The sequence below is a fragment of the Etheostoma cragini genome, chromosome 9 (genome assembly GCF_013103735.1).
Source record: "Etheostoma cragini isolate CJK2018 chromosome 9, CSU_Ecrag_1.0, whole genome shotgun sequence".
NCBI lineage: Eukaryota > Metazoa > Chordata > Actinopteri > Perciformes > Percidae > Etheostoma > Etheostoma cragini.
This window is the reverse complement of record NC_048415.1, coordinates 13,810,328-13,823,721: the sequence shown is the minus strand read 5'-3', so window position 1 is coordinate 13,823,721 and position 13,394 is coordinate 13,810,328. Positions and strand designations below refer to the sequence as shown.

Here is a 13,394-nt window from a genome sequence, read left to right as displayed (position 1 = left end):
CTTTAAGCCAGCTTTTACGTGGCCGTTCCTGAGTGCCCTGTTCATCACCACCTCAGTCATTGTATTATTTTCCCACATGTGCAAGTGGTTCACCTGTTGCTTTTGTTATTGTACCTGCATAGTATGTTCTTGTTCACCTATAATATAACATATAAATATGATTCAAGAAAGATACATTAGTTTAAAAAAGTTGTAGTATATTTAGTTATATCTTTTAATATTGTATCTCTTTCCAGATTATCAACACTACCTTTGGGCTAAACACTTCAGATGTCATATTCAAGGTATGATTCGTTTGCCTTGCGAGATAAAAAAAAAAAGAAACAAAGAAATCAGTTTTTGATTGTAGTTGAAATGGTCAATCGATCACTTGTGCTTTGATCTGTTTGCAGATGAGGAACCACCATGGCTGCCTGATCCCTCTGAACAGCTCGATCCCTGCGAACAGCAAGCACACGTAAGGAGTCTTTGACTGGAGACAATTAGTCTTATAATTCAGTACATATTGCATTTATTAAGCACTAATTTAAGGTGCCCAAAGCGATGTCATGCGTTTTTTAGGCTACGAAATATTTTCTTACATGAAGCAAACATCTCCTCGCTGTCCGCTAACCGCCTGTCCCTTGAATGCGCTGTAAAAAAAACACAATCTCTGTAGAAGGCCCAGGCTCCACAAACAACAACAAAAGCAAACTGCAGCAACCTGCACCACCAAGCATAACAGTGTTCCAGCCTATAACCGACAAGGAGGAGTTGGTTGAGTCAAGAACGCGCATTGTGAAATTAGCTTACATGCTAACGCTGCTTATGACTCAACCAATCTGCGTTTTTTTACAGTGTGTTCAGGGGACAAGCAGCTTGCGGTTAGTGAGAAGATGTTTGCTGTATGTAACAAGAAATGTTGTAGTGTCACTACTTGATGTGAGTTGGGTGAAGAGGTGAGTTGCGCATGCGTCACTTCGCAACGAGTAATTTTAATTTAATTTGTTTATTAATCCTTAGTGGGGAAATTACAATTTACACTCTGCGTACGAACTTTGTTAGCAATCACACACAGGCCTAAAATACACACACATGCTCAGGACCTATACTTGCACTAATGGAGAGATGTCAGAGTGAGTGGGCTGCCAGCTAAACCAGCGCCCAGAGCGGTTGGGGGGAGGGGGGGGTACGGTGCCTTGCTCAACAGCACCTGGCAGTGCCAAGGAGGTAAAGTGGCATCTCTCCAGCCACCAATCCACACTCCGTACTGTTTGGTCCATATGGGGACTTGAACCAGTGACCCTCCGGTTCTCAACCCAACTCCCTACGGACGGAGCTACTGCCACCCCAAAGTAGCCTACAAGATGCTAACAAGAGACCTCTTAATGTCAATACAAGGAAAATGGAGCTAGATAGTTTGTTCACCGCTGACTACAAGTTAGCAATCAAACACAACAAAGGTTGGGGCGGCCTCTGGTTCGCCCAGTGGGGGGTTTCGCCCGTGTTTGCTGGGCCCTGCAGCGGCCCAGGTCCAACCTATGGCCCTATGCTGCGTGTCACCCCCCCCCCCCCCCCCCCCCCCCCATCTCTCTCCCCCTTTCATTTCTATCCACTGTCAATAATAATTAATAAAGGGAAAAGTCCCCCAAAAATAAAAATTTTAAAATAAAATAAAAACACCACAAATGGCGTTTGGAGCTAACGTTAGCAATTAAACGACCATTGATAGATAAAACGTTTTAGAAATGATTTCCATCGTCATTGTTTGTAATGAGGAAGGTTTATTATTTTATGGATTTCACAAATTTCAGTATGAGACGTTTTGCCGTAAACTGTTTAAATCTGAGCAACACTCAACTCTCATTGGGTAGTGACAGTAGCCTAAAAACGTGTGCCATCGCTTAGAGCACCTTTAATGTCAACTAGAGACCTGTTTTTCACTACAGGCCATATCTCCTTGAAGTAGCCAAGATCTTTCAGCATGGTAAGAGCGCACTCACCTTTTGTTCTCTTTTTTTTTAATTGTGGATGATACTGAATGACAATATAATTAAAACACAGTTTCAGTACTATTAATACAATTACATACATCCTCATAGGAGAAGTTCTAATTGTTGACAAATACTGTGCATTAATACACACAAATATGGACAAAAGTCCATATGGCTACATACAACTACATTATATTTTGTATTAACCATTTATTAGTGTTTATTTACAGTGCATAAATGTTAAATATATAGATTTAAAGTGAAGTGTAATCGGTTTAAATCACTATAGATTATGCGGAAACAAATCCTGGTTGCATGTGCCTGAATCAGTTGTTATTCATATCTATTTCTTACAAAAGTGAAACAAATTCAGCCTGAAGAAAAGGCAAGTTTTTTATGTTTGCGATATTTGTGTTCCCAGTTTGTCCTAAGCCCAGAACCATTCCCATGACTGTGCTCAACAAGAGCATGAAGACCAGGCTACAGACTATTGACAGGAGGGTAAGACACCGTAACCACATAGCACTAATAATATACAGTAATGGTTTGGTAATGGTACAGTATGAATGTTCTCGTCAAAGGTTTATACTCTGTCATAGAAAGAATAATAACGCAGTGTTTCATGCTATTTTACTTTTATCTAGATCATAAGACTGTATCACCTACCAAAACATGACTATACTGTAGATTCCATGTTTTATTACAGATTCAGAGACTGGAGGAGCTTCTGCCTCAAATTAAACTCAGGCGCAATGAAAAACTAAGCCAGGTATTTGAACTTTTCTCTGGGCCTTCTACAACAGTTAACACAGCGCTAGTCTCGCTTCGCCAGTCCATCCACACGCTGCAGAGCGGAAAAGGGTCTGGCTAGTCCACACAGCGCTCTGGGACGGGAGAAAAACACGCTGTGGTTCATTGGCATTTCTTTAAACAAGTCACAATCGTCACGGGTGGCGCTCCAAAATAGTCTACAAAACAGAAACGGAAAATCCATCCATCTGGTGGAATTTCCTGCGAGCAATCCCGGAAGTGGAACGTCAAGAATATAGACTAACACAACACTTACAGCGATGCTTATGAGTGTAACGCCGGCCACTTACTCATGGGAAATGTTTGATTTTATTTGTGAAACTGTGTCCACATAAATTGAACAGCGTGTGTTATGATTCAACCTACAATCAGAGGTATTTTACATCCATATGCATCTCTACATCCACCTGACCATGGCTTCTCTGTCTTGTCTCAGGAGATTGAATGTCTCAACCAAAAGTTGAGGTTTCTACTCAAGAGAATGCAGGTGGGTCATTGTGATCAAATCAAATAAAACGTCAGAATCTATAGGAATATTAAAACTATGTCCAGCAACGTTAGGGTGCGCCTCATTCAGTTTGAGCCCGCTCTGTTGCAGGTGGCAGATTCTCGCAGCTGGAAGGGGGGGCTGACCAGAGCCCCTCTGTGGTAACCTAACAGCAGACCATCAGTGGGACTTCGGTCACACAAATCATCACCACGTGAGGATGGATGATGATGATCTGAATTACCTTTGAACTTATTTTTATAGACCCATGTGTGCAAAAACTGTTAGTTAGGATTTATTACAACTATATTATCAGAAATCCTAGAATGCCTGGAAATGTGGTGTGTCTCGTTCGTATAGTTGAGGAGCATAATTGTGACCCTTTTGTGTCGAGCCTCACTACAGTATTATTAATGTTGGACCTATTGTTCGACAAAATGACCAAATGAAATCTGTGATATAACCTTTGTTGTGTGTACCCTGAAATCAACAAAATAAAGGAGAAAGGATGAGAAAGGCAGTTCTTTTAATGATTTGCTGTAAAATTTAGAAGTAAACTACACAGCCTTAAAGTAAGTGTGTGTGTGTGTGTGTGTGTGTGTGTGTGTGTGTGTGTGTGTGTGTGTGTGTGTGTGTGTGTGTGTGTGTGTGTGTGTGTGTGTGTGTGTGTGTGTGTGTGTGTGTGTGTGTGTGTGTGTGTGTGTGTGTGTGTGTTACAAAATATAAAAAATACAATAATATCAAAAAATTAAAAATGGTTATCTATGTGTAATTCATCTGACTAAACAGGAAGTAAAGCCTGTCTGATTTTTGTTTTTTTTTCCAAGCGCAAATGCTCCACAATATGAATACAGATTGATTTTTCACTTATTTTGTTGGTAACCGTTGTATAATCACAATATTACACTGGAGGAGGCCTTCATTGAGGGTGCCTTTCAGACCTCGAAATTAAACCTTCTCATGTAATGTAGTCAATGTCAACGCTGATCATTTCAGAAAAAAGGTTAACCAATATTTATATTATTGATAATTTATGTTATCAAATTGCGTATCTATAAATGCAGCTTTCGAAATTGTAGAAGATTTCGTCTATAAATATTGGTTAACCTTCTCTTATTTTAGATTTCAGATCCCTTTCTAATGGGAGGCATGAAAACCTTTTTATTGTAGCCTATGTATCTTCTGTGGTGTCATATGTTATGAAAAGTATATCAGTTATATAAAGAGTATTTAGTATTATGTGGATACTTCATTGTTGAACTATGGTTTTTGCATTTCGCATACGTTTTTATGTTATAACATAAAAACGTATGCTAAAGAGGTCTGTTTTTTACTGTTATGAATTTGCAAAAAAAGCATTACTGAAAATATGTACAGTCATTGCAGGTTTCTTCAAATAAACAACAAACGTTAACATCAGGGAGACAACATTAACAAGTCAACTCAATGTCCTCTTTACAGAAGGAACATACAGGGCAAACAGCGGCTCTAAATATGTGAATAAATTCATTGTATGGCTATCTGTGTACAATTTTAATATCTTGAGTTTCTTTACCTTTATTGCGGACAAAAGATCTCTTGAATTCAATCCAAATATTCCTGAAAATGTCAGGAAACAATACTTTCCAATGATAAAAGAAAATGGGACCTTGACTTTGAATAGACGTAGGGCCTAATAACACTTCTGAGCATTGTTGCAAAGTACTTCAGTGTAGTAGTTCAGTGTAGGGCAGTACAGGGTTCCTGCCTGATGACTGACAACTTGTTCAGCTCAATATAACGTTTACTGCAACAGTCTCAGGTGGAACTAGCAGGCTAATATGTGCATAATGGCTTCCTGGTTTGTTGGGTAAAGTAGTATGTTTTAAAACTATGTTTAAAAAAAATAATAATAATATTAATAACCATTTTCTGCCTGGCAGTGCTGCAAAATGTGTCTTTGCCGGAGGCTGAATGGCTGATTACGCAGTTTTGTTGTCTGGTGGTGTCATAGCAACGACTATACGACTCAAAGCGTGCTGATGGAGTATCCGGTTCAAAACACACAAGGGAAGGGGGGAGGGCAGTTGAAGCATGTTTTAAGCACGTGCACGTACAGTATGTAATAAGGTGACCTGATTTCTCAAATGAAAACTGGAGACAATTTGAGTTTAGCGCTGAATTTCATGAAATAGTCTTATTAAATCTTCTTGACTATTAAAAAGATGGTGACACTTCAGCATAATGTAATATGATCATCGTCACTGTTGTTGTGCTGTAATCAACTGATGTGCAGACTAGCCTAAATATTTAAATAAAGTGACTAATCTAAAACCATGTGTTATATTGGGTACAGTACTAAAGAAAATGGAAAGACAAAAATGATATGTACAGTGAATTGTTCTCACGTGTGTGGGGCAAAAGTAAAAGAACATATTTCTATACTAATACTAATGTACTTTTACTTCAGTAAGATTTTGAATGCACGACTTATACTTGTATTTTACACTGTGGTATTGCTACCTGTACTTAAGTAAGGATCGGAGTACTTCTTCCACCACTGTCCGATGGCAGCCCCATTTGAAAACACACAACAAAAAACAAATGACTGCTTTTTTTAATTTTCTTGTAAGGAGTAAATGGGTCAGTCATAAGAAGGCAATTCACATACAAGTTTTAATAACGGTAGTTGTGATAAAAAACGTGACGACAAACTCATTTTTTCCCTTTCTTTGCATCTTTGCCTTTAACTGGTGCCTCTTCTTCTTCCTTTCCTGTGGCAGCTTTGATCCTTTTCTTTCCCAGGGGGGTCTTTGCATACCAGTTCTACAAGAAAGAAGAAGATCTGATTAAAACAAAGCAATTACAACCATGAAAATGCAATGAGAACCAAATATGTCATATCTGCTGTACTTTAAGGGCCTCTTCTTCTTCCTGAAACACAGGGTCAATCTTGGCTAATGGAGCAACAAACTCAGCAGCAGTCAGTGGCCTGTTTGCCTGCTGTAGGATGCGACGCTTGGTGACAACACTCTGGATAACCCGAACGATGTGACCTGGCGTGTAGCCATCGGAAATCTTTGCAAGAGAGCTGATATCCAGCGCCCTGGTTACATCACCGCCATGCTTTCTGATCAGTTGCTTCCACAAGACTGAAGGTAAACAAGGTCAAAGGTCAATTTTTTTAATATCAACAACCACAGCTAAATGCAAATGTTCGCCAATGTGTCTCTTCTTACTGTATCTTGAGCCGTAGTCAGGTCTTGGGATGAGGATGATTTTGCTGTACATTTTACACAGGGACTTGATATCAGCACTTAGTGGGTCTTTAGTGGTTCCTACTATCAGAACACGATCCTCCCCTTTGATCAACTTGAGAGACTTGGGCAAGTCTTTCTTCAAGCGTTTGGGATCTAACTGTGTACACGTACAAAATTGTTTCAGTTACCATGCAAATCAATAACTGAAACATTTAAACAACATGATAATGCTATATCCTTCCCAGAAATACCTCTTTTTCTTCCTTAGGAACTTTCTTGTAGAACATTTTTTCAGCGTCCTCAATCCATATTACCGAAGGGTGCAGCAATCTTGCAACCTATGCGAAGATTTTTTTGTGAAAAACTGCATTTTTACTTAAAAGAGGCACTTCCATAAAATTCCTCATGCTCCCCCAAATTTAGAATGACATATTAATCTTAACCAATGATGCTACAACATGACAACATACTGTACCAAGGTGGAAGAATATTCTCTGTTTGCATTTTATGGGGTATTTGACAGTAGTTAGACTTAAAATCCCAAATGAGATTAAGTGTTATTTATGTATGTCGGCATTATGACTTCAAATTATTTCTTGAAAGAGCTTTAGAATAACCGCTATCATTGCAAACTTTCTTTTAAATGCCAGTGTGTTACCTTAAACACCATGTGAAGCATCATGGCCAGGCCACTCTTGCCCGGGTACTTTCCTGCGGTGTTCAGAGGAGACAGATCGAACAGGTTGGCTCCTGTCTCCTGGCAGATTGCATGGACCAACATCTTCTTACCTACACCAGCCGGCCCTGCCAGCAGGATGGCCTTTATCAGAGGAGCTTTCTCATGTACCACCTGAGAACCTGTAACAACACACACCTTCAATTCAAACCACAATATATTCCAGTTATATTTATTTTAAATGTATACTCAATAACTTTAATACCTAATGGTAAAACTGCATATAGAGATAAGACCTGCCGCACATCTGACAATGATGGCATGGGCTCAATGTCATTTTGCCTCAGTGTGGTCCCGAGGTAGCTATAGTCACCTAGGAACAAGAGGGAACAACTACAGTACCAAGCCAATAGTTATTCATCTGCACTGTAAATCATTTGGAAAACTGAAAGAAATAACTTTAAAAATGTACTTTTGACAAATAATGTGCAGGTAAGAACTTATTGTCATTGTGTTATGGCAATCACAAACCAGAGGAGGGCAGCACATCAGCACTAAACACTTTCCAGAGACCTTGACCGTTACAAAGAGCTCAATGGTGAGAGCTCTGCTTCGTCTACACATTAATGTCAATCAGATTAAAAGCTCACGTACAATTATGTTCAAAATAACACAGAGAGATATAAAAGATGGCACATGAGTTTACACAAACAATATACAAAGTCTTACCCATGTAATCCTGCAGCCTAACATTATTTGCCTGTTTCAACAAGCCCTGTTCCACCAGCTCCTGACACAGAGACTCAAGAGTCCTAGTAGACGTGAATAGATCGTTGCATTAAATAATGTATCGACTTCATAAAACTCAATTCTACAATGAAAAGCATGTAGTTTATAAGTGCTCTGTGTGACCTCACCTATCCGCCGTCAAATCTTTCTCCTTTTTTTTCTTCTTCCCACTCTTAGATCCTTTCTTTTTCTGTGGAGAGAAGTACATATCATCAGGACACAGCTCAATGTGATCAATTTAAACTGTGGCCAACCCCCCCCCCCCCCCCCCTCCCAAATATACAATGTGTGGAGTTTTCTTTCACTGATTACCTTGGCATTTCCCTTGGTTTTACCACCCTTGTCTTTATCCACAGCTAGCTTCCATTCAGCCAGCTCTTGTCTCATCTGCTCATCTACCTGATAGAATCAGAAGAGACAGTGACTGAGACACTGAACTGCTAAAATTACAGCACCGGTGTCCAATAGACAATAAAAAACAGTGCTGAACGGAGCAATCACGGAATTTTCTTCCATACTCAATATCACCTGTACTCGAATCTCTGCCTCAATGACTTTCCTATTTTCTTCCTTGATCAGCTCCACCTCGTGTCTCTGGTTGAAGTTTCTGGACTCATTGCGAGTTTGCCAAAAATCTGAGGATGAAAAATATTTAGTTTAGGCTTTATTTATGTGCATAACTTAAGTAACTAGTATATTACTATCAGGGGTTAAAGTGGTATGTGGCAGGTGGGGGAACCTGGAGTTCTATTTCGAATAGGCTCCGCCCTCTAAGGCCTACGCTTTTGGGTTTATCCCTTCGCGCATGCGCAGTCGTGAGGATTTTCTTTCCCGCGTCCGGCACGGGCCTCATCTACGTCCGCATTTACTGTTTATGTACACAGCGGACCCGTTGTTCGTCTTCCAAAACATCCTCATGGAATCTGGAGTTACCTAAGTAACTATCGTTCCAAGGGGGACTTTATCAATCTTCTTACTACTTTAAAGTCTCTATCACAGCACGTAAATAAAACTCACTTTTAAAGCTAGTCGACCTGCTACTCCTGTTATTGCCTTCCTCCAAAACAGCCAGGAGTTTTCATTAAAACAAAAATATGCATGCGAAATTAATCAGAGCACACAAGGCCATATGGCCTCCTTAGTTACCACATGAGGGGTTGCTGACGAGCATTTAAAAAAGGCTATTTTTTAAAGGGAGTCTGGCGTGCTCACTCCTCATACAACACAACTTTTGGGTAACACCGTCACCGATCTGTTTTAACTGAATATTCTCTGTCTAGCTCAACTAAAACCAGTAGGCTACCGACAATGTGACCTTTACCTGTTCAAGTGACTTTACCAGACCGTACGCGATTGTCCTGCTATTTTTACAGACGTGAACTAACCACAGACACTTGCCTTTCATGGATTCATGATGGCGAGCAGCTGAGAGTTAATTGATTAGTCGAAGGTGCCGGAACCAATCCAGATCGATACGGCACACTTAACCCGATTACTACACACTGAGTGGTGGTCATTGACAAACAAAAACCATTGATCATATGTTGCATACCCATTCCCATTTAGTAGGTCATCATGTTAACAACACAATATAGTCTCGTAATTATTTTGAATTGAACATGGATTTTTTTTTTAAATACTTTTATTCATTTGAGGGCTACTGTACACTTTAAGATATCTATTCTTATATTATATTTACCTGTTTTTCTTTTCCTTTTTAAACGTACACACATTTTAACATACCTAAAAAGGTTTTGTTTCCTACTTCCAAGTCCGACAGAAAAGCCGAAGGTAACATCTTCAACCCCGCCTCTTCTTCCTGTTGTTCAGAATAAAATTACATTGGTTCACTGAATGCAAGTGAAACAGCTGAAAAAATAAGTGAAATCTCATGCGTTACCAGAATATACTGAATATTATATAAATCACAAAAATTGAATTCAATACAGCTTGTGAGTCCTTACTTCCTCATCATCCTTCCCCTTGTCCTTTTTTCCCTTTTCCTTCTTCTCCTCCTTCTCCTCCTTCCCTTTTGGTTTGTTGGTGGAATCCTCCTCTTCCTTTGCAGCAATTTCTTCCATTAACTGAAAGCAATATCAATTCTCCTTCTGCAAACTTCTGAAAAAAAATGCAATAAATCTTCCTTTTGACTTAGGGAGTATTTTACCTGCTGAGGGTTCTTTTCAGCAAATATGAGGGCTGAGCCTCCGTCCTCTTCATCTGGGTAGTCTGGAAACAATCCTGTGGCATCACTAGTTAAAAAGAAACAGAATAGAAAGAAAGTGAGAACAAAGCTATTTGATTTGTTTAATTCGGAAATCAAATTATAAGAAATCAAAACAAGCCTCTCCCGCCTTACCGGCATTCAATGAACCATTGTCGGATTTGGTCTTTCATGGTTTTGCTCATGTCGTGACCTTCTACATCACGTAGCTGGTTTGTGACCGCCACTACAGACTTCTGATAGTCGTCGTTGTGCTCCTCCTGCTTAATCCGTGTACAAGCTTCACTAGTCTGGGCAGTGATTTCTGCTGGGCATGGCAACTGGTATTTTGGATCCATGGCCTATCATGAACGAAACCAAACATACCTTATATATTAAAAACTTGTACTTCTTCATTTGTTGCAAAAGGAAATTATAAACAACGAACCAACCAAGGTTTAAGGGAAATACTGTGGTGGTATATTAATTCATACTCATGTGGAACAAGGAAATATTACAACGCAGCTTTCATGATATAGTTGCTCCTTTTTCACAGAATTTGTTTTTTTGAAAAATGGGAAGTTTAACTTAATCTCAAGCAAGACAAAGGAAGAACATAAGGTCTTAAGGTATACATATCATTCAGGTTTTAGATTGGATTCATTAGAAGTACTGGCAGCTTTGTAAAAAGTTGTGGATTTATTTTTACATTTAAACGCAATTAGAAAAACTGATGGCACATTTTACTCACCATTCCCAGAAAAATCATTTCTTCCTCCCGAGCAATCTTTGCCCTCTTCCTCTGTATGTAGCCCCTCCACACCTGCAAATCACATTCAACTCTTTCAGCATGAGAGATGACACAAGCCAAAGACAGCGGCAGAGAAAGAGGCATGTAGGATTATTTTGATAGAAGAGGACCTTCTGAATGCAGACTGTGGCCAATTCAATGGCAGCTGTTCCGGGGTCCTTGGTCTTGTACATCCTGTTCATATTTCTGCTCTCTTCATTCAGCTTGGCCCTCAGGCGGCCTTGGCGGGCCCTCTCCACCACTTGAAGGATCTTAATGGCCTCCTCTTGACTCATACCCTTGGTCATTAGAGGCTGTAAGGACAAAATATTGAAACATTGTTCTTCTTGGCATTGATTAATTAATTATTACTATAAATTAAAGCAATAATTTTGTTTCCCATATGGTTTATATTTTGTATCTCCTTTTTCCTGATCATTTTCTGTACGTAACAAATTTAAATGAAGTAATGAAGTCAAAGAATATCCAATCCTACACGTACAGGCTTTAACTTTTCCACTCACTTCTCGGCTTTCAGTAGGCTCCACCAATTTAAAAATATCAGTCAGCATCGTCTTTCGTTCTTGAAATTCTTTGCTGCGATCACTGCTGAAAAAGCGAGGGATAGGGATCTCAAGGTCTACCTAGAGTGACAACAAAGAAAATAGCTGCTACATCATTATTAAAGATCCAATGCCTGCTGTGAATAAGTCAATCTAATGTTGCTCAGGTAATTTCAGCAAACTTGCTACTAAAAATGAAACTTACAGGCGTAAGCTTCATGTCATGAAGGACATCATCCATGTAGTGGTACTCTGAAAACTCTTTCTCCACCATTTCATTCTTTAGCTCTAACACCCTACCCATCACGCCATCAAGAATCGCCCGAATAACTCTTCTCTTCTGAGGGTGGACCACCTGGTCATAGACCTTCTCCAGCTGTCTGAAGATTTGGATGTAGCGCACATAAAGCATGGCCAGACGCTGGAAGAACACTACCCTGTCCTTTTCTGGACGAGGGGGCTCAGTAGGCAGTTCCTCCTTCAGCAGACGGCCCAACTCTAACTGAGCATCTGTCCACAGCTGGTTGTATGTCCTGGAATAATGTAAACAATATGATGAGCCAAAGGTGGGAAATGGTAGGCTACCTTAATTACTTGTAGTTGAGAGATAGTCAAGGAGAAAAGGTACTCTGTTATTTAACCAGCAGGAGTCTCATGTGTTAACAACTACTCCAGAGACGCACGTGGGATTATTGTTGCCATTAGCTGCTGCCACTCTGCTGCCATAAATACGGTTTGAAAAAAACCTTTCAAATAAGTTACTGGTACATTATTATTAACATGTGTTGCTTGCTGTCGTGTTGTTTGATGCTTAGCTAACTTAAATTAAGCTAATTTAAAACTTACAAATTGCAGGGGAAGTGACAAGGTAGCCTATTGTGTTCAAAACGTTATATATATATATATATATATATATTTATATATATATATATATATATATATATACACTATTACAGTACAGAGGCCTACTATATGGGCGTAGCTACACGTTAAGCAGTAACGGCGGACTGCTGGGAAGTTTGACGTTACCTTTGCGACATGGCTCTGCTCTGCCTCCAGCGTAAGAAAAATGTGTTTCACTGTTTCTTATCAAAAAACCAAACAACGTACAGAGGGTAAAACTAAACTAACATTAGCTGCAGTGCATCGAACACGAGGTCAGCTTTTCCAAAGTTGACAAAAATGCTTGGCCCGTCTCCATGGTAACAGTCATTCAGGAAGTAATGTCGTATGTCTAGAGTACAGCCAAAAGAGGTTAGATAGGTCTAGACTCTAGAGTCTAGAGTCTAGACCTATCTAACCTCTTTTGGCTTTTTATGTGGCCCTACTTGTCTTGACTTGTTCTGTGATCACAATAAAAAAATAAAGTAAAAAAAAATAATAATAGAAGAAAATAATAATAATAATAATAATAATAATAACAATAATAATAATAGAATAATAGAAGAACATAATAATCATAATTAAAACATTGGATTTTTCTTAATTGACCTTTTTTATTACTATTGCGCGAGACATGTTGCAATTTTGGTAATAATAGGCCCATAGCTTGTTCAAACCACATCATTGCGCAACAAGTGGGACACCACTAGGTGACGTCCTTTCTTTGGATTCACAGACCATTATAGTAAAACTCAGTAAAGAAGAGTTGATCGTCTTATATATTTACCCGGTTTCATGCAAAGTGCGAATGTGCTGCCAGTGCATGTGATAAAAAAGGAAGCTGTTGCCAAATAAACCCCAGCTATAAATGACTGATGAAAATGTGAACTAATTTGCAGACTTCATGCGTTAATTAATAATTGCATTAATTCATTCTGATTTCTTGTCTTTAACTGGGAGCTTATTCAGACCGCGATCGAGC

The 13,394-nt window shown here is 39.3% G+C and overlaps 2 protein-coding genes across 3 annotated transcripts in view; one reads left to right on the top strand and one right to left on the bottom strand.

The window, feature by feature from the left end:
* The window catches only part of si:zfos-1056e6.1 (uncharacterized protein LOC107988029 homolog), an 8,856-nt gene extending 5,113 nt beyond the window's left edge, over positions 1-3,743 (top strand). For both annotated transcript variants that reach the window (XM_034881976.1, XM_034881977.1), the window contains exons 3-9: positions 237-284; positions 393-457; positions 1,929-1,966; positions 2,395-2,474; positions 2,680-2,742; positions 3,220-3,270; positions 3,382-3,743. In XM_034881976.1, coding sequence (XP_034737867.1) covers positions 237-284; positions 393-457; positions 1,929-1,966; positions 2,395-2,474; positions 2,680-2,742; positions 3,220-3,270; positions 3,382-3,435 — 399 coding nt within the window. In that variant the 3' untranslated portion in view covers positions 3,436-3,743. The remainder of the gene's footprint in view (positions 1-236; positions 285-392; positions 458-1,928; positions 1,967-2,394; positions 2,475-2,679; positions 2,743-3,219; positions 3,271-3,381) is intronic.
* A 2,132-nt stretch (positions 3,744-5,875) lies between these two features.
* On the bottom strand, positions 5,876-12,759 carry zgc:153738 (uncharacterized protein LOC558115 homolog). The gene is made up of 19 exons (XM_034881893.1): positions 12,560-12,759; positions 11,736-12,063; positions 11,492-11,611; positions 11,099-11,281; positions 10,929-11,000; positions 10,334-10,539; positions 10,142-10,226; positions 9,939-10,058; positions 9,718-9,793; positions 8,503-8,609; positions 8,287-8,373; positions 8,103-8,164; positions 7,915-7,997; positions 7,451-7,558; positions 7,168-7,367; positions 6,761-6,847; positions 6,489-6,666; positions 6,163-6,401; positions 5,876-6,075 (listed from the first exon to the last, which is right to left on the bottom strand). Exons 1-19 carry the CDS (start codon positions 12,568-12,570, stop codon positions 5,965-5,967), a joined length of 2,463 nt encoding a protein of 820 aa, XP_034737784.1. The 5' UTR covers positions 12,571-12,759; the 3' UTR covers positions 5,876-5,964.
* Positions 12,760-13,394: the final 635 nt, after the last annotated feature.